General features: G+C 34.9%; 1 protein-coding gene across 1 annotated transcript in view; it reads right to left on the minus strand.

The window, feature by feature from the left end:
* ASCC3 (activating signal cointegrator 1 complex subunit 3) overlaps nucleotides 1-20,910 on the minus strand; it is a 280,977-nt gene that overhangs the window by 209,672 nt on the left and 50,395 nt on the right. Inside the window, exons 5-8 of the mRNA XM_055809674.1 lie at nucleotides 20,765-20,885; nucleotides 17,841-18,048; nucleotides 16,949-17,090; nucleotides 16,258-16,383 (exon numbers count right to left, since the gene is read on the minus strand). Of these exons, the coding sequence (XP_055665649.1) occupies nucleotides 16,258-16,383; nucleotides 16,949-17,090; nucleotides 17,841-18,048; nucleotides 20,765-20,885 (597 nt within the window). The remainder of the gene's footprint in view (nucleotides 1-16,257; nucleotides 16,384-16,948; nucleotides 17,091-17,840; nucleotides 18,049-20,764; nucleotides 20,886-20,910) is intronic.

Raw genomic sequence — 20,910 nt, forward strand, 5'->3', positions numbered from 1 at the left:
CCATAAAGGTAAAATTATTTTTGTATTTTCTTGGAAGTGCTATTTGAGAATACAATTTCCTATCTGCTCCAGAGACTTACAGTGTATATATGCGTTTTAAAAGACAACACTTAAGTAAAGGCTCATAACATGTAAAAGAAAAACTGCATGATGATTGGATCTGCTCCATTTAGCACCAAATCATATCAGTGAGATTTGATTGGACTTAGGGGGACAATTTTTGTAGGAACAAGTTGCATACACAAAGATATGAAGATTATACAAGTGTACCAAATAGATTTTAGGATTGGCTTTGGGCCATAATCTGCATAATAATTTCTTCATGTCAGTACAAATGCCCACATCCAAAGTGTAGTTAGTACCTGGAGTTATGTGCTATAAAGGAAGCTTGGAGTAAACCCATTTAGACAGAAGCAAGTAACAAAAGGCACGAGAGAACCCGCAGCTGGTTTCAAAGCTGTTGGTGCTGCAAGTGTCTAAACTATAACTAAAAGCAATTATTGCATGGTATGGCTATCCATGTGACTTTTAGTGGTAATCACAGATCACAGAATAATTTAGGTTGAAGACCATCTAGTCCAACCCTGCTGCTCAAAGCAGGATCACCTACACCAGGTGGCCCAGGACTGTGCAGTTAGTTAAATATTTCCAAGGATGGAGACTCCACAGCCTCTCTGGGCAAGGTGTACCAGTGTTTGACCACCTCACAGTAAAAAAAAATAAAAAATTACTTTCCTGTGTTCAGATGATACTTCACGTGTTTTAATTTGTATCAGTTGCCTCTGGTGCTGTCACCGGGCACCACTGAGGAGTTTGGCTTCCTCTGTTAATCATTCTCACATCAGGTATTTATATACACTTGTAAGATTCTCCCTGAGCCTCCTGCCTGTTCTCCAGCTCCCTCAGGCTCTCCTCACATGAAAACCACTCCAGAGTCCCTTAATTAGATTAAGAAGCATGAAGAAATCAGTAGAAATGACAGATAATGAACCGTAGGGGTACTATAGAACACAGAATCACAGCCCATGAGACTTTCATGAATATGTTTTTAATTTGAATTAATCATCTTTTGGAAAACTATGGAATCTTAATTTTTGACATTATTCCCACATTCACCTGTTAATGCAGTAGGTATTTCAGTAGCAGTAGCCACAAGAAACCAAGGAAACTGTCATACTTTCAAATTATGTTAGTGTCATTGAACTCAAAACAAACTGCAAAATTTTCCTAGATCCCAACAGAGTTCACAAGTTAAAAAAAGTATCCCGAGGAGGGCAAAAAACCCGAACACATGTGTTCATTATGTATGAAAGGATTACCTCTGCTGAAAGCTATCACAGCACACCAACTATGAAAATTATTAGTTTCCCTTTATTTGGAATGCTGCTTTTAAATCCTGATTAAACATTTCCTCTCTGACTTTCAGACTTCATGTTTGCCAAGATACCAAAACTGTTATTTTTCTGATGTTATTCAGTTCTCAGAAATGTGAAAATTCTGGACAGCTTGTAACAGCGAGTGCTCTTCAGCAACAAATGTTCATTAGAGAACCAGTCTCTATTCAAAGAAAGTCCAGAACAGCTCCATTGAAAAGCAAGATCTAGTAGTGTATTAGTGTCCTACTAACTATGGTAACATAGGCACTCCTTGAAAAGAATAGCCAATAAAAACGCCAACAAAAATATAGAAAAAAAAAAAAAAAGGTCAGGTTTTTTTGGTTTGGTTTGGTTTTAAATCATTAGTCCTACCATCTGCTCTTTTGAAGAAAGAAGAGACCTATTCAAAAGCAAGAGTTTTTAGGGGAAATATTTAACTTCACACATGACGGCTAAGAGCTAACATGCCTGAAATAATTTTAACAAAAATCCTTTTAGGTTTATATATAGACTGTGACCAACATTATCTAAACTATTCTCCTGAGAACTACACTATACAAACACCTGCAGCAGTCATACCTTTTCTATAGATTTCTGAATTATTCAAAAATTTACTGTTGCATTAAAAATAAAACAAAATATTCTTTGGTTAAATTTATAGATTAAAACCAAAGACTTCAGCATGTAGAGACCCAAAATCAGTTTGATGGAAATGATGGGACAGCACCATACCTCCAAGGCTTTCACTCCTCTGAGTTAAAAACACTGAAAGAGCTTGGGGAATCTCCTCCCCTCGCTAGGAGAATTGTTGTGTTCCTCAGCCTAGTTATAACATGACAAAAGATTATAGACAGAATGATTATACCCTCTAGTGATTTTATTTGAGAAAATGGATAACGAAGTGTTTCAGAAAGATTTTTCCATAAAAGCAACTATTTCTGCAGCACAGCAAACATACATAAATTCTGGCATCCAAACAGACACACAGGGAAGACTCTGATTTCAGTGACACTATTGTAAACTCAAAAGTATCTAATGTCAAGAGAATTATTCCAGATTGTAGCAATGAAATCGTGATCAGAACACAACCTTCTCTTTGAGCTTTCTGATGCCATTTGTGAATTACACACAAAAATTACATTGAAGTATCGCAGCTAGTATGAAAATAGCAAAAGGGAAACTGGCAACAGTTGTAGCATTTCCTAATAACATCAGAAGTTAAAATTTTATGAGGTTAGAAGGATTTGAGTTTAATTTGCTCACTTTTCATCCATATTAATAGTATTAAATAAACAAGGTATCTTTACCTTAAAATTTAAAAGTGACTTAATGCTATACAAAGCTAAACACATGGAAGAGTGAAATACAAAAAAACCATTTAAAATGTTGTTACCCTTAACAGCAAGGTTCCTTCTGGACTTAGTACAGACGTACTGACACCTCCACTACCATTATCTCCCTGACTTTTCCAGATGCAGCAGTGAGGAACCTGATGTTTATAGGCCACAGTCTATTCTACAAGTTTTGTTGTGGTTTTTTTTGTGTGTGTTTTTTTTTGTTTTGTTTTTTGTTGGTTTTTTTTTTTTTTCAACTCGGAGAACACTCTTATAATTTCATACACTTGTATGCAACTCAGACTCATAACTCTGCTGATGACATATTGCTCCCTTAATTTATTCCCCTGGAAAGACACAGTGCGTCTTTTTTAAAAAAACACACTGTTTCAAAAGTAACAAATCAAAAGAGTTAATACAGAAAACACTTTTCTAGTTGTTAAAGAATATAGACACTGCAAAGGGAGAAATCCAGCAAATAAGAAGGAAAGATAACAAGGGCATCCGCAAACTCGAACAACCACTCCTCTTCAAAAATTTTAAAATTTCCATATCATCTTTAGGTTAATAGAAACTGCAAGTCTGGGATGAATAACCTATCAGATATAAATTAAAAATTTTAGTCATGTAGGTCCTCTATACCAAACCCTTTTAAAAACATTTAGAAGCATTTGGTGATTTCTAACTGAATCCTTTTACCTCAGTTGCATTTCTATTACTGAAAGTCCTAGGACATTCCTATCCTAGATAAGAGATTCATATCTCAAAGAGAGTATAGAAACTTGTGCTAACTGAAGACAAACACTAAAATCAGACAAACTATAATTTGTCTAAAATATTTTCAGTAAGAGTTAATCTTTTAAATGTTACAGCGTATCAGAATTAGCATAGACTTCTTTCACCTTTCAAAATTCTCACTTTGAGACTACATTTCTTAAAAACAATAATTTTGGTCTTGAGTATAATATTAATTAGAATTTAAAATACTATCTTGTATTTCTCTGTAAATTGAAGACTGATGACTCCTAAGAATAAAAGCTTGCCTTCTGGTATGCTATCAAAGTAAAGCAGACTACTTCATTCTTCTTCCACAGTTGTACCATGAAATTCCATTGAGAAATGGCTATCCCCTTAACAGGATGCAGCAGAAGCACATTATTCACTCTCCAGTTTTAATTATCAAAAGGACTAAAACTACTTTGAGTTATTTTCACTAAAAATTTTACAGATCTCTGCATGTGCTTTATACCAGAAAGTCTCTATATTCAGTCAATGACATAAATGTTACTCTTGAAAGAATGAAAAATGACCACTTTACAAGTTGCTTCCTCTATTTAAATATTTCACTTATGATGATAATTTAATGAGGTCAACAAACATAACAGCTGCAAAGTCACCAGGTAGGTATAATCTGATTTCAAATATTACACTGATTAAGCACAAGAGGAAAAAAATGCTGTGAACCAGAAAGCTGGATTTCTTTGAGCTACATGCAGCTGCACTGTGGCAGAACACGTCTACCTGAATTGCTTCTTAGATTTTTATTAGTCATTGGTTTTACTCTACAAAATTTAATACATAAATAAAAGCCACTCAATTTACAGTCAGTTGAATATCACAATTTGGAGCCTAAATATTTCCTTCCTTTGAAAGCAAATTCAAACCTGTCTTTAAGAGCAGGGTAACAGCACTTCATATTATACTTTCAAAGTATAGGTTTTTTCAGTATTCTTATTTTTAAATAAACCCTAATTAATAATTCAATACTATTTTTTGCACACAAAAGCATCAGTTCTAACTGTTCATATAGAAATGGATATTTAAACTGCTAATGCAGAAGCCGCTTCAGGATAACATTTTCAAACTATTTACTTCAGCTTACCCTTTACACATGACAAACTATTTCTTCCGAATAACACTTAATGAAAACCAGAAAAACAGAGAGCTCTGAAGGATAATTATAGTTAAAACCAGTAATAATTTTCACACATCAAGTACAAATGAAAGAATGGCACACAGAAGAATATTTCTAGAGGAATAACTACTGCTGTCATAATCTTTCTACAACTCAATTTTCTTCTCTATTTCAGTTAATTTCACACTACTGCTAACCAAGAAGGCAGTACTGTTTTGCAATACAGATGCTACATGACTTTTTCTTAAATTTTACAAGAGAAGACTACAAACACAATCAGTCTTTTTTTCTACAAGAACACAGCTATTTTGTTCTCCCAAATCTCAACTAAATCAGCAGCATTCACTAAGTTTTTCTTCCTAATCCACTGTTGGAAAGGAAAGGTAGGTGAGGGCTGATGAACTTGTGTGGTACGGTCACCAATGAGTGGGAAAAATAGAAGTTAAAAGTATCAAGACAAAAAGTGCAACAGTTTTAAAAAGTATTTGGGGAATTTGGCTAATGACTTCTGATTATACAGCATATTTTTGTGTGCGCATCACTACCCACAATGAATCAAACACGCTGCAGTGAAAAAAGAAACATACCCTCGCAAACCCCCTGAGATCTGTCTCTCAAACCAAGCCAAACAAAACTGGAAGCCTGCTCTTTGGTAGCATAATCTCTCCCATTCTGACTACATCTTTTAGTAAGACACTACGCACAGCATAACTGAGGCTTTTGGCTACCATATCTGGGTTTGATTTTATTAAAACAAAAACATAAGATAGTTATGAAAATGAGAAGCTTTCAGAGGCTCCTACTGCTGAGAAGTGGAGCTCTTTTGCACAAAAAACCACTCCCACCTGCCCACCCCCCCCTCCTTTTTCTTTTCTTTAGGCATTCAGAATTAGTTTAAGTAGTTGAATCTTTACACAGATTAAAATCCTGACAGGTAAAACCAGGTACTTGCTAGATTACTTGTAGCTACAGGCAGATGCATCTATTCCCACAGTGGCTCAGCAGGTGCTTTTCAGCAGCTGGTGCCCTTTACCAGTTTGCCTTTGTAAGTGTTCCCATCAGATTTTCAACCGTTTCAGAGGCAGCACTACACAAAATACACACGCTTGGCAGCTGTGTAGAAAATGAAACAGGCTTAACATTTTATTTAAGTCAGATGCAGTCAATTTTGCCTCATGTTAATATTAAAAAGTGCATTTCCCTATTCTTATTTACTATTTGCATGAAAAGGAGTGACCAAAATACCAAATAAGTGTAAGAATGACAGTATCTAAAAAACACTTCCCAGCAATTTTTGCTTAGTGTATTATACACAGCCATGCTAGTTTAAAGAACAGACAAAAAGAAATTAAGTTCTCTATATTCAACAGTACATCTATTCTCATATTAGACTTTGACCCATGCTGTCAATTAATTGTTCTTGACTTCAAAGTTATAGTGCTCAAGAAAAGATAACTCAGATTTTACATAGCTCTTTTCAATGAAGGAAGTTGTACATTACTAGTACTTAGAATAAACAGAGTATATATAAATGAGAAGATCTCTTTAAGTTTCAATTACAATCTCACTAATGAAAGGACATTTGAAAGTAATATCTTATATTCACAAGGATTTTTTCCTTGCTGTATCTACGCTTATCGGTGCTTTTCACGTTTTCATTAATATCAGGCCTTTGACAATAAAAACGTGCATAAGATCACAACCCAGACTGACACAATTAAGAGCATATTTATCAGTTTTCCATAGCATTGTTGCCACCCTTAACATCTCTAGTGTCTTAAATGTGGCTTGTTCACGTAACACAACTGTCAAACTTCTAAGATGTTAAAAAGCTCTTAGATGAGTATGTAAACAGATAAGCCAACACCAAAAAAAAAGCTATAATGTAGTACACTATACTATCCTAATAGTGTTTAGAAACTGATGTTTAATGAAAAAAGACAAAAGTCTTGATAATCTTAAAAAGAATAAAAGCACAAGACTACAAAATGTCTTTACACTGCGACAAAGGCAATTTAGAGAACAAGTAATCAGATCATATTTTAAGCAATTTTAAGACACTACAAGACAGGGAAAAGCATTAGGTTATAGCTGAATAGCAGTAAGAAACCTATTGGCCAAAAAAAAGAAGGTAGTTTTTCATCTTTGTGAAAAAGTAATCTGAAAAATTTGTGTAGATGAGCTAAGACAGCACATACTGCGAAGAAAACCCTCATTCAGCCTGATTCTACAGGAATCAAACTTGCCCAGTGTCAAACCAAAGCATATAAACCTGCTGTTCAGCCTACAAAAACAGAGGTTTATGACAGAGCTAGACAGAAAACATTCTTTTGGAATAAGAAAAAGGTTACATGGCAAGTTGTTGCATTAGTTGTTTTTTTTAAAACCAGTGAAATGTACAATCTGAGTATGTGGGTGCAAATGGTTATCTATGAATTTCTGCAATAATTCTGGTAACACAAAAATTTAAGAAAGTATCTGCATTTCTTCCCATTCTTATGGGACAATAATTAAAGCCGGTTTTCATTATATTTCTCTGGTGAACGTTTTTCCAATTTCTGTAAAAATGATCTGCTTTTAAATGATCAGTGATTTGATTCACAATGTCACACCAAAAATAAAACCCACATCATATGAATAGGCCAAGGAGGATGTAGTTTGAGCAAATACAGGCTTACATCTGATCAGTTATATAACACCTAGCTCTGAAACTCATGGGCGGCATAGCATATTTGCTTCCTTTACCTTCACTTCTCCCCACCCCAAAAGTGAACTATGGCATTACTTCCACAATGGTGGGTTGACACAGACTGTTCAGAATGTATGGGCTACTGCTCAGTGAAAGCTGCTTTTTGCTTTTCATAAAATCTGACATATGATCATACTTTGGTTCTTGTCTCTCTCGAATTATTCACCATCCTCCTCTCCTTTTTACATCCTACATACATCTGTATAAGGGACGCAGATTGGCATGACTATCTTTTTTGCATACAGATCTTTTTTTCTATTTAGAAATAACAAAGTAAAAATCTGGTAAGCTGAGGGAAGCAAACGGGAGGATATATAAAATAGCGGTGATGGGTTTGTTAAAAAAAATCTGTTACTTTAAAAATCAACTCTGCATTAATAGGAAATACATATATACCCCCATATATGTTATATACATGTGTTGTGTGTATATATATATATTATAAATATATTTTTAAATATCTAACATTTATATATTACCATTTTTTTAATAACTATGACAATCTTGGACTAAGAATGGAAGAAGCATCATGGATTAAGGCAAAGAGTCCAGTCATGTCACACCTGCCTAATGGAGAGATGTTTCAGAGAAAATAGTTCAATTTCTCATCCTGTGTTAATAGGCAGGTCTTCTCAAAGACTATAATAGTGTCAAACACACCTTTTTGCAGAACCAAAAATCACAGTTTTCAAATGCTAAGGGTATATGACAATCCTTATTGCCAGGTATCACTGCATTTCACAATGTTATTTTAAAATAACTGTACATGTTACAAAATAAAATGCTCTGGGGGATACCCATGACATTGCTAAAACATGAACATATCCAATACTGTGTTCAGCTCTTAAGAACTAGCACACACCTAGGATGTGTATCTCGGGGAGGGGGAAACGTTGTATTATGTGTTTTGTCAGAAAACAAGATGTCAGTCTCTACTTCTTGCTTTTGCATTTCTATAACAACTTTGGTATCACTATACCTGATGACACTTTGCTTTCTTTTTGTGTTTTACTATTGTTACCTTTAAAAAGAAAATCTTTATCCTCAGTACAACTCTTCAGAGACAGTTCACTCTTTCTCATATTAGCACTAGCATAAGCTCTTATTCTAATGTTCTAGGAAACCCCCATTACATGTTTTGATACAGATTTCAGAGATGCAAAAACCCTCTCATTTCAGGCGACAGATATAGGTGGAACCATGTTTAGAATGTTAATCTCAAATTATCAGAGAAAATTATCCATCTATAAAGCATTTCTTGATTACATTGTTTATTCTTTTATTGTCTGCCTGCTTTATTCCTGATCTTTCCTTTTGGTGTTGGTTTTCAGTTTGTCAAACTCATGGCTGCTGGAGGGTAGTCATAATCCCTGATCTTCCCAAGCTTTGCTCCTAAGAACTCTGCCTCACTGGAGCTGGGACATCCAATGTGTCATGTTAAATCAAGGAATTCAGACTTTCACGTTTCATTCTGACATAAATTCAAGTTGTACTACAACAAAGTTGTACTACAACATTCATAAATCCTTGCTATCACTGCAGCGTACCTGTATTTCAATTAACAAATCAAGTCTATTTGATGTTGCCATATCAAGTCTTTTTCTCTCTTTAAAGTATTTACATATGTTTTGCTTTAAAGATGTTAACCAAATTAAATCAGGTTAATAATCTAGTATACAATAAAATCAGTGATTCTGTTAAACAAAAAAAGAGCATCTTACTGCCAAACAAATACTAGTATTTAAACTAATAGAAAGGTTTTATGAATCCAGGAAAATGCTATGGTAATCATCTGTAGTATTAACGGCTTTATCAATAAAGTAAAAGCATTTTTCAAAATACTTTTCAGATACTTATCACAACGGTAAGATGTTTTCTATTGCTGAAAGGAAAAGAACTATTTAGCATTCAGGAAACAGTATAATGATATCTAAAAATTGGAAAGCCGCAGTCAAGTGATACATGTTTTAAAAATGTTACGTTCAATGAGTTATATTCAAGTACAGCAAATGTCTTCAAACACTGAATTAGTAGTCAGCATCAGAGCACATGTTTGCATTTCTCCAACACGACATTATAGGTAAATTTTAAGACCAGAATACCACTTTAGAGGTTGCACACCACAGCACAGATCTTTTTGATGAAGCGTTAATAAACCATTTCTAATAAGAAATAGAGTTTTCTTAACAGAAAAAAAATCTTAATTTTACACAAGACAGACAATAAACTGCTGGTTTGGCACAAAGCACATATTTTCATGTGCTTTCGGCCAAAGCAACAGTATTTGTTCAGACAGTTTACACAAAACAATGCACAAGTGCCTCAGCTGAGGCTAAGTTAGATACTCGAACAATTTGATGCAGAAATTGTAAATATTGCACCTGGAATTCTAAAGTAATGATAAAATACTCATTAACGCATACTGAAGAAAATTAAGCCATAACTCATACACTTTTAGATTAATATCAACGTAGAATCTTAACTCAAATATTCTTGTTAACCTCTTATTGCACATATTCTACCTTCTTTGGACCCTGCTTATGAAATATGAAGACAGACTGCAATTCCTAATATACATTACCAGCTATTAAAATTACTGTATCTTGACCTACACTTTTTTTTTCTTGTCTTACATTGGGACTAAGGATTACAGAACTTGTAAACTTTCTTCTGAACATTTTTCTAGTATACTTCATTGGATAAGTGACAGATTTCAATACAATTAAAAATATTTTTTTGAATATTCAATTCAGTCCAACTGTCAATTGCTGTTTGGAAAATATGCAACTGGAATATACACTAAGATCAGCTTAGGAACAAATGGTCCAACATTCTGGATGTGAAAAATGTAATTTATGCAAAAACATCCATACTTATTCAGTAGACTTAACTTGTACAATTCTAAAAACAAGAAAACATTACAGGAAGAAAGAAAATATTGATTTTGTAATAATTCCTTCACAACGCAGAGAGGAAAAAAAAATGTCTTATTTAGATCATTAAGTAGTGCTAGTAAAAGGAAATGGAAATAACATGAAACAAAGAAATAAATCTTACCCTAAACACCCACTTTAGGTAAAAAGCTGAAGTAATTTTTCACTAACAGCAATTTGTTAGATTAAACCTGTTTTCACAGTCTTGAAGAGGAACTTTCCCTGACCTGAGTTTATGACTTTCAAGGTACATTTATTTGGCAAAAAGGCTTGCACAAAACCACCTTTACAGAAGTACAAGAAATATATTTCACTAATGGTCAAGCTGCATGTCAAAGAGACAAAGCTAATAAATCTAAGCTTGCGCTTACTCCATTTTTTAGATTCTCATTATTGAAACAACCTAGCTAGCATGCCACTTTTGGAAGTAGCAGTACCATAATACTTCAGACTAAACTGCTGTGACCAACCAGCTCTTATAAGCCACATGTGCTTGCACTACGGTGAAAACACAGCTCTCCAAATAATAATAAATGCCAAGAACAATTATCTACAAATTGAGTTGGGGGTGAGACTTACTGCCTTGCAGTAAGGTGAGAACCTTTTGCCTTTGCAACTCCTTTATGGGATGCAGCACACCCTGCCACCAGAGATGCTCCTGAGCAGCAGCACAGCACCCTCCATACGAATCACTAGCTCCTTCTCCCAACTCAAAGGGACTAGGAAATAAATACTATAAGATGCCACAAGTAGAGTTAGAGTGTGGCAGGAGGTAAAAAGCAGTTCATAGCGTAGAAAGGCAGGGGTGACAAAGCAGAAAAAGGAAAAACACAGTAGGAGAGTAATAATATCAGCAGTTTATGACAGATACTACAGTATGATTTTATGGCTGCTAAATTGTGAAACATCGGCCACTCCTAATCTTGTATTTGCAGCTCACAACAGGATTAAGCACAAAAATTTGGACCTTTGTCAGTTTGTTCACAAGTTTCATCTTAGCATCTGTATTCTTACAGGCACTGATTCCATGACACTTAGAAAAAACTGCCTGTGGAATACTTTAATCACGAAGTTAAACTCTTCAGAAAAGCTCTGACCCTTTCCAAGGAGGCTCTAACTAAAACTAAATAATTACTTTGAAAATACCAACCATAAAATTTCTGACAATATAGTGCCAAACCTAGCTAAAATGTGTTATTTCTTCATTCTGGAGTGCAGTGGAAGGTGCATCTTGACTACACTGCCAATCCTATAAGAACTTCTTGCATCTGTGCTAGTTTAAGGCATTGCTGCTCCCTTTGGTGTTGGTTCACAGAAGTTCTGTCATTTTCTCTTATGTTTATACAAAAGAATCAAATAAGAAAATGAGTCTATACATGTTTAAATAGGGTTAAAATGCAGTTGTTTAAAATGCTGTTAGAATAATATTTAGAGGAATATATTTCTCTCATCTCTTCTCAACCTATTACATCAACTTCAGGAAATGAAAAAAATATGTTACCTGAACTAATACTTAAAAACATCTAAAATGAAAGATTACTTCAGCTTACATGATCCAGAAGTTTAACTTTTGTCTAACAGTTCAAAATATAAATGAACTCCTTATCATGAACTTAGTTCTGACCTTAAGAGCTTTGAAGATTAAAATTAATAGTGTATGGTGCAGTACACATTACATGGTTTAATATTCCACCCAAACTGCTGACAATGTGATTAAAGTCACATAACTCATGAGAAATAGAATCCTTAAAATTATCTTTGTTCAAATGAAAACATACAGACCAAAAAGAAAAGAAGCTCCTATGATACTTCAAAAATTCTCACATTAATATTCAGTTGAAAGTGAAACATTTTTGGAAACAACACATACTAGCCCATTTTAGACTAATTCTTGCCTTCCCTATTTTAAAAGGAAAACGAAATTAAGCTTTTTGACAATTTAGTTTCATAACCACCATTATGTTATGTCTATACCTCACAGATTTTCTCACAGAGCTCCTTTGTATGTTAAAAGACAGAGGTGACACAAACGCAAACTAGTAGCTGTATAACAGAATTTTCACCTGTTAGGTAATGTGAATAATAAGTTAATGAAGACATATAATGAAGCTATACAGCACAGCTTCTTGGTCTGTCTTTGTACATTCCCAGATCCACTCTTGTCAACGTACCCAATACTAATCATTAGTGAAGAACTAATTTTATTCTGTATTGGTACTATTCTTCTCACACTCTTTCTTATTGGTCACGCTTCATAGTGAGGTTTACTTCCCTTCAGTCCCTTGGGGGAAAATGATGCAGTTCAGGTTTTTAACCTTGAACGAGCAAAGGTGCCACTGGAAATTTTCAAATCAAGATGTAAGATTCTTTGTATTATGAATGGCATATACATTTCTTCCCTTTATACATTAAATAACTTTCCATAAATGAAATCTAAGTAGAAGCAGACTTCCCTCTACAATGCAAGAAAGTAGAACATCAGCTGTGTAGTACTTTTCCTTACTACCTACACTCCCCAAACTTGGGCTAGGTAGTTAGCAGGTGAAGAAGGACCCAGGAGAAGGCCTAGGCAATTTTCTTATTGTACAAAAATTGCTGTACTCTGTACCTGAAGCAATGACCCGTATGTCCCACAGATGTGCCTCATGTTTCAAACAGGACCTGTGTTTAAATAGAAAGGTCAAAATATTCTGTAGTGCAAACCCATTTCCACTTCTGCTATCTAGTCACAGCTTCTCACAGCAAGTGAAAGAAAACTGGCCCTTACAGAACAGAGCCTGTTATTACAAAAAAAGTAAATTGCAAACAAAGGGCATCACCATTTTTTACGACTATTGCATAGGCAAAGTAGCTCCAGAAAGCTTACCGGCAATTCATAACAGCTGGCCTCCCTCCAGCAGGTTGACACCCTACAGCTTTAAAAGCTGAGGGATGACTCCTGTCCCCCACTGTGCTGAGCACCTGGGGCTCTGACCTGTCTCACCTCCTCCTCACCCTCTTTGCAGTGGCTCTGTGGCAAAAGAGAACTTAAGAGCTTAACCCTTAAAGTCAGTCAGTAAAACTATTCTTGAAAAGCAGAAAAGTGATCTATTTTCTGTATGTAAAAAGATAATTTTACAAGGAGAAATGCCTTAGAAACCCCCAAGATTTTGAGTCTTTGAATGTCAGGACTAACAAACATTAGTACCTGAGGCAAGGAAACAGCCAGAACTGGCTCTCAGCAAGGCAAGAAACTCACCCAAACCTAACAAAAATAGGACTGGTGAATTGGAGAACAGATGAAAACTGAATGAATAAGCTCAAAGGAAAAAGAATATTTATAATCTTTAAAACCACTGGGATTTCTCCTTAAAACAGCAACTGCTTGGAAAGCTGTGATAAATACCCTTGTAACAGCAACCACAGACAGTTTGGTTGTTCCAGAAAGCCAACCAAATCCTGAGCTGCATCAGAAGAAGCATGACCAGCAGGCTGAGGGAGGTTATTCTCCCCCTCTCAGCTCTCGTGAGACCCCACCTGGAGTACTGCATGCAGCTCTGGAGCCCCCAGCATAAGAATACCACGGACCTGTTAGAGCAAGGTCAGAGGAGGGCCATGAAGATGATCAGAGGGCTGGGGCACCTCTCCTATGAAGACAGGCTGAGACAGTTGGGGTTGTTCAACCTGGAGAAGAGAATGCTCTGGGAAGACCTTACTATGGCCTTTCAATACTTAAAGGGGGCTTATTAGGAAGATGGGGACAGACTTTTTATAAGGGCCTGTAGCGACAGGACAAGAGATAATGGCTTCAACCTAACAGAGAGTAGACTTAGATTCCCTACCACTAATGGCATCTCATAATAGTGAACAGTAGCAAAACTATCAACTTCCTCATGATGCCTTTAGATGCTGCTATGAACTATCTACAGTTATATTTACTGTCACCTCTCCTCCTTGCCCATCTGCTTAGATAATCCTGCAAACATATCTATACAGAAATATTAAGGCAGCTATCTTATAAACACCTATATATGCTAGGGATAAAGCTAAAAACCATTATTTTGCTGCTTTTGCTTATCCTAGTTCACCAAAAAGAATAAAATACATTGACAGAAAAATTTCTTGCACTTTGACTCAAGTTAATCGGTAAAAATTTTAAGTACCAACCAAGATTTTATGATCTCAGAGATCTATAACAGACATACAAAGGAAGCAAAAAGAAATTTCACCCTAACCAAGATATTTATGTCTTGACCAGGTATATCTTAAACAACAGACATGCTGGCAATTTCAACTTCTTTACCTCACTGAGAAAAAGGCACTATTCAACAAGATTCAAATCTATGAGTCTCACTAACAAAAATAGGAATATGACAAGTCCTGCAGTTGAAAAAACATTCATAAATTTGTCATCTTTTGTTGCAAGCTGATATCAAAGTTAGGGGTGGGAATTAAATATATAGGTGTTCAAACATACTAAACTGTATTTGCTGTTGATACTTGTATTCAATCTCCTGTAATAGGAAACATATGCAAGAGTAAAGTTCTGAAGTAGATTGTTTCTATTTCAAAATTTCACTGTAAAACTGAAAAGTATATCTCTTGACAATACACAATCTATAAAGGAGATTAATTATTTGTGAAATTAGTAAAAATGATGCATTTTTTAACATTTATTTTAAATGTGTAAAAATCTGCTAAAAATTTCTTTTAGATATTTATTTTTCTGTCTAAACTATATTTTTTTCTGAAACAAGTTATTTTCTATGAAAATATTGGTACAAGAAGTAAAAAGTTTACAGATTAGTAGGCAGTATTTAGCTTAGGAGAAAGATATTTCATTGCAAAAAGCTGTCATGCTGAAAATTGTCATATAAAATGTCACTTTTATAGCTAACGTGGCTCAACTTTTCTATCTAGTTAAGCTGTCAGTCACTTCATAAACATGACATTAGGTACTGTCACCCAAGCAGAAAAGAATAGTTTCAGATTCTAAAATTAAACTGTCTTCAATATTAAGAGTTGTATGTAAGACATAATTTTTACTCAGAACCCCAATGAAGTATTCCAGATAACTATTAGATTTATATTCTCATTTCCTGTTTTCCCACACAGAAAAAAGGTGGGAAACATTTTTCCATATTGTATGCTGCTGAAGTACTAAGAAACATAAAACCTTTTTCATATGTACACACAAGTTCACTCTTTATGTCCCTGTTCCACGTCAACAGCAAATCTCCCATTCATCAACAGATCCGACATATACAATGAGTGAGCAGGTACACGTGATGAAGTACCACAAGTTCTAGACTGTAAATAGTAACAACAAATATAGTTCCCTTACCTCAGCTTTTTTACCATTTTAAATCAGTAAAAGTTAAAATGTTTTACTTGCATCTTCTCTCTCTGCCCTCTATTGTCTATCATCAAAGCTTTGCTTCTGCTTAAAGAAGCACTATTCCAAAAGGTTTTGTAACCCCATACAGTCTATAACACTGTAACTCAACACCCCCACAACTGCATCATACTGTAAGACTGGTCTGATGGACTGCAAAATAGCGCAGTGCAGTCACAAGCCAATCTATACAAGTCAAGATAAAGAAGCCCAGGCTCACTTCTGCATGTGGTCTCCAGAAAAAGAACAGAATCACCATAATATCTTATTTTCATTTCAGTGATTCAGATCACAGCTCAGAACCATAGATAGCTGAACAGGTAATGCCAAAAGAATTGAGAATTGCAACTCATGAACAAGTAGTTTAGAGCAGAAATTTCTTGAATCTGAGTCATCATGAAAGGGATTATTATCACTGAACTACATTCCCCAATAAATACTCTCAAAATTAGTAGCAAAACCTAACTGGCTGCACTTACACATTACACATCACAGTATTAACCGGTAATCTTTTCCAGTTAAATATTTTTAACATGAAGCAAAACGTAATTTAATATATTTAAATGGTTTACTCACCTCATCTAAGTCTTTAACATAAACAATTTTCTCTTCAATACCAATAGGCATTGGCTCACTATGGGGTATCTTCACCTCTTCATACATTTTATTGTTTTCTCTCTGAACTGCCTCTGGTAAGAACACCTAAACCAGTATTACAGGAAAATTAATTGAAAGTATGAAAACAGAAAGTGTCATTATGTATAACACACTTTGAACAATGGTTTATCACTTTCCTCCAAAAATGAATCCAAAATAGAAGCAATTCTCACTGATTCATTTTATAGGCAGCACTGAACCCCCAATATGGAAAACAATCAGGTTTACTACTCAGAAAATAGTCCCCAAAAGACAAAAAAGGTAACTCCATTTTATTAAATTTCAAAAGCCATTAAGTCTAGCATTTCATAAAGCATTCATTTTGTGGAAGTCTATTCAATGGTTTCCAAAAGACAGAAAGAGAAAAACAGTATTTAAATTAAGTGACCCTAGAAATAAAAACACAGTAGTTGAGAATGAGATTTTTTTCTTCTACAGTCAAAATAAAACCAGAATATATGAAAGTGTGTAAAACCCTCTGCAAAGAAGCACTGCTTCATACATTGGACTCCGATGAGGAGACTCTCTAAGGGGACAAAGAGAACCCTGCTGCACATTATTCACTGGGAAAGATGTACTGTTCAAGAAGGGTCATGCACCAAACACGTACCTTTGCACCCCCAATGAATGCTGATGTTTTCATAGCTTCAGCTCGGGAATCATAAACATGTGGATAATGAATTTTTTCAAAGTCCATCTCTCTCTGTCTGCCTAGGACTGGCACACTTCGAGCATTCAAAAGCGCTAGTTCTCTGTGAGCAGAAAAACAACTGCAATAATTCTGCCTATTACCCATTACAAAACCTGAATATCTTATATTAAAGTCAGAGCAAGCGTTGAGGAAATTTAAGGAAAAAAACATTGCATAAAATAATCAACAAAGGAATTTTACAGTGTTATTTATCTGGCATCAGTTAAACCAAGTCCTTGTAACAGACTGTTTAGATAAAAATTAGAAGTGCAATCCAGTAAGTGCAAGACTTTCCTAAATGCAGCTTTGTCTCTTTTTAAACAATACAACACATGTATTCACCATTACCAGTCCCGCTGTATTTTTCTCAACAAAAAATACAGCAGCTTATTTGCTCCATATACTTTCCCTCCCCTACTCCTCCCACTACCTTTAGCTGACAACATGGAAGATAGTACCCATTAATCTCTAGTGGAAAAAAAGAAAGATAGTTCTGATAGATTTAGTATAGACTTCATAAATCTTAAGCAAGCAGTGTGGATAAAGGAACTAAGAAAGAAAGCCTACCCCTCTAATCTGCATCTCCAACCCACATAGATGAAATGAGGAAGATTCTCATTAAGTAGATCACTGCTTTCTTTCCCTGAAAATTAGGCTTTCGTATTAAAAAAAAATTCTACACTTGTAATAAAACGTGACTTGAAGTCAGAATCATCTAATCACCAAAGCAAACTAAACCAAAATAAACTGTTATGATATGCTGAAGTAGCATTTACAACAGAAGCATTTCTCAGCTTTTGGCATTTATTACCTTTGCATCCGCAGCTCTTTGGGATCAAAGCACATTAGTCCTTCTCCAGAAACTTCTCCATCTTCCCCAGCTTGTTTTTCTTTTCTGGCATTTCGCTTTTCTTCCCGACGATATTGTTTCAGTAACAGTTTTTCTTGTTCGGACTGAATTGTAACTTGACAACCATAATTGGGCTTAGCATTTTCTCCTATAAACTTCTTGTACTGTTCTGCAATATGATAACAGGTATGCATATCCGTAAGTACTGCATTCCATCTCTGTTCTTCTCAGTTTTCTTCTGAAGATTTGTTTTCTGATGTTTGTTGGTCTTTTTGGAGGGTTTGGGTTTTTTTTAGGCAGGGGTGGGGTGGGGCATGTATGCTTAAAGGCAGTTTAATTTTATGTAAATGACTGTGCAGCGGTTGGCCTCAAGAAACTAAAAGAAGTATCAGCTCATGTCCCAAAGGTAGGATGTTTAAAGTTACCATCATTAAGCAAACAAAACTTCATCCAAAAGCAACAGGATGGGCTAGCAGCAAAAGGAAGGGCTTTCTATATTTATAACTTCATCAGCAGTGGAAACACCACTTGTGTCTCCTTTCACACATAACTTTTCTCTTACATGTGTATACTGATGAGTAGAATGGTGTGAAATCAGATTAAAACAGGCTGGGTTTTTTAAACAACCTCTTCACATAACAATTAAAAGTGTACTCACAATGTAATTTCCCTAACAAGTGAGAAGAGAAATTCTAATCTATACAACCACAAGGACTCCCTCCCTTTACATGGATAAGCAGCATGATTGAATCAAAAAGGATCAGAACCACAAAACAACTACAGTAATAAATCTAGGAGAGCAGGGAATCTGAAAAAGCCCAGTCACATTTGCCATTCCAAGGCCATTACTGGCCAAAACCAAAGATACAACCAAGGCTTTTATATGCAATGGGTTGGAGAGATTTGTTTTGGTTTAAGTATATCAGTGTTTTTAAACTTTGTTTTCAAAATTCTGCAGATTATTAGTTTATGTAGGTTTGACTGCATATTACATACTTAATTCAATTGCATTTCATATGTACTTTTGCAGTCAAATTCTGAAGCCAAAAATCTGAAAATGTTTTTTCATCAAATAAACCCACTTGACTGATGTTTTGAACAATTTGTGCCACTTAATTTTCAGTTTTCACCTGTGGTGAAACTCCTACATCTCACAGCATACATACTGGATAAGGTGACTATAACTTGCTAAATAGCATTGAATCGACTCTAATAAACTGTCAAAATGTCCACATTCAATACCATCATGTCTGTAGCTTTAACTCTTTCTCTTGTATTAAAAGGAGACAATGATGCAATTTCCTGACTAAATTTAATTCAGACTGGACACACCAGGACAAAGAAGTGTTACTTGATTTGTCTGATAAGCACAACAATCTTTACTGCCATGAGGTAAATTACATATGAAATAATCAAATAATAGAGTATGCTACAAAAATGCAGTACATGTACAGTTCATTGACTTGTGCTTATTTACTCAAGACAGAAATTACTCAAAGATAACTAAATTTCTGCAGACATAAGTGACTTCCTTCCCTAAATGCAATTCTGGAAAGATAAAACTTCACTCCCCATTAGAAACACCATTTTGATCAACTTAAAAAAATAAAGCATTATTAAAATTAATAAACTGAATTTGGGGTAGAGCATCTTCAATTTCAGAGAAGGTACTTGAACATCATTGACTTCTTTACCACAGTGAAAGAAGGGTTCTCCCATCAGTGGAAAAAAGCATACAATCAGTAACATTTTCCTATTGTCTCAAAAGCACAACATTGAAAATATTCTTCCTCCACATTCTAGCAGAAATTACTGTGGTAATTTTACTGATAGCATAGTGAAGAATAAATTCATAAAAGCTTCCAAAATACTACTTCTGCTAAGTGAGAAGAAAATACTTGTGGAACTAAAAATTGCATGTAGGAGGAAAACAGTAATCGTTCAGTTTCTACTGAATGTATTTTTAATTTTTTTATTACGTGATTATTTGAGAAGGGAAAAAACACCAAGACAAAACCTTGTTTAGCAAGACATTCCACTTGGAAATTACAAACAGATAAAACAACAGTTGTTCTGATGAGTTTAGACTAACCATCAGCATAAACTCCTAAACACTTGCTTATATAACATTTCATTTAAGATAAATGTATTAAAAAATGCATTATTTTGCATTTTTTAATTATTGTGAGGATACATAACTCCACCATTACCAGGTTTTTTTCACATTTTTCTAACTCCGTATGCTGTGAACATGCAATGGGCTGCATGGTGCTATGTCCATGTAAGATTTATGCCAAGTCACAACCTATTCACAGTAAGATTTATTTTTGCCAGAGGAGAAAATGAGAAGACTTGTTTTTAAACAGCAATTTGTAAAATGGATTTTAAAAGAATTAGCCTTTGTATTATAAAAACAAAAAACACAGTATAAAACCTGAGGTCCTTTTTTTCCTCTCACTCATCGATCCTTAAGCTTAACTTTATTTTTTTCAGACGTGGTTGTTACTGTGCTTTTTTGTGCCAGGACCCACATTTGATCATAGTACAAGAAGTAGACAGTAAGCAGGAAAGCAGATGAGGAATAACCAAAGATCAACTTATTTCCAGAGTAATCCATTAAAACAGAAAACGAGCAACAGTTAATAAGTTTAAAAATTACACATGCCCATAAGCAGCTGAAAAGTAAATAAATATATGCAATACATGTTTGTTTCCTCTGTATAACCAGACCCCAATTTCTTTGTTTAAGCCCGTATATACATGAACCCCACCTCCCCGGGTTTTTTTCTGTGCTTTTTATATACACATAGACAGTACTGTTCTTTGAAATACAACTGAACAGTTTCTGGTATCTGGTTTGGAATAAAAATTTTGTAGTTGCTTACCTTGCAGTGTCTGGAACCTGTTATCATTTGGACAAGTCAAAGACCTTTCCAGAATCAAAGATCTGTTCTGTAGCAGTTTCTCTATGAGTTCAAAACCTTCAGGGCCTAGCAGTTCAAATAACTACAAAGAAAATAAAGTTTTAAGT

Source organism: Falco peregrinus, chromosome 7, assembly GCF_023634155.1.
Source record: "Falco peregrinus isolate bFalPer1 chromosome 7, bFalPer1.pri, whole genome shotgun sequence".
Classification (NCBI taxonomy): domain Eukaryota; kingdom Metazoa; phylum Chordata; class Aves; order Falconiformes; family Falconidae; genus Falco; species Falco peregrinus.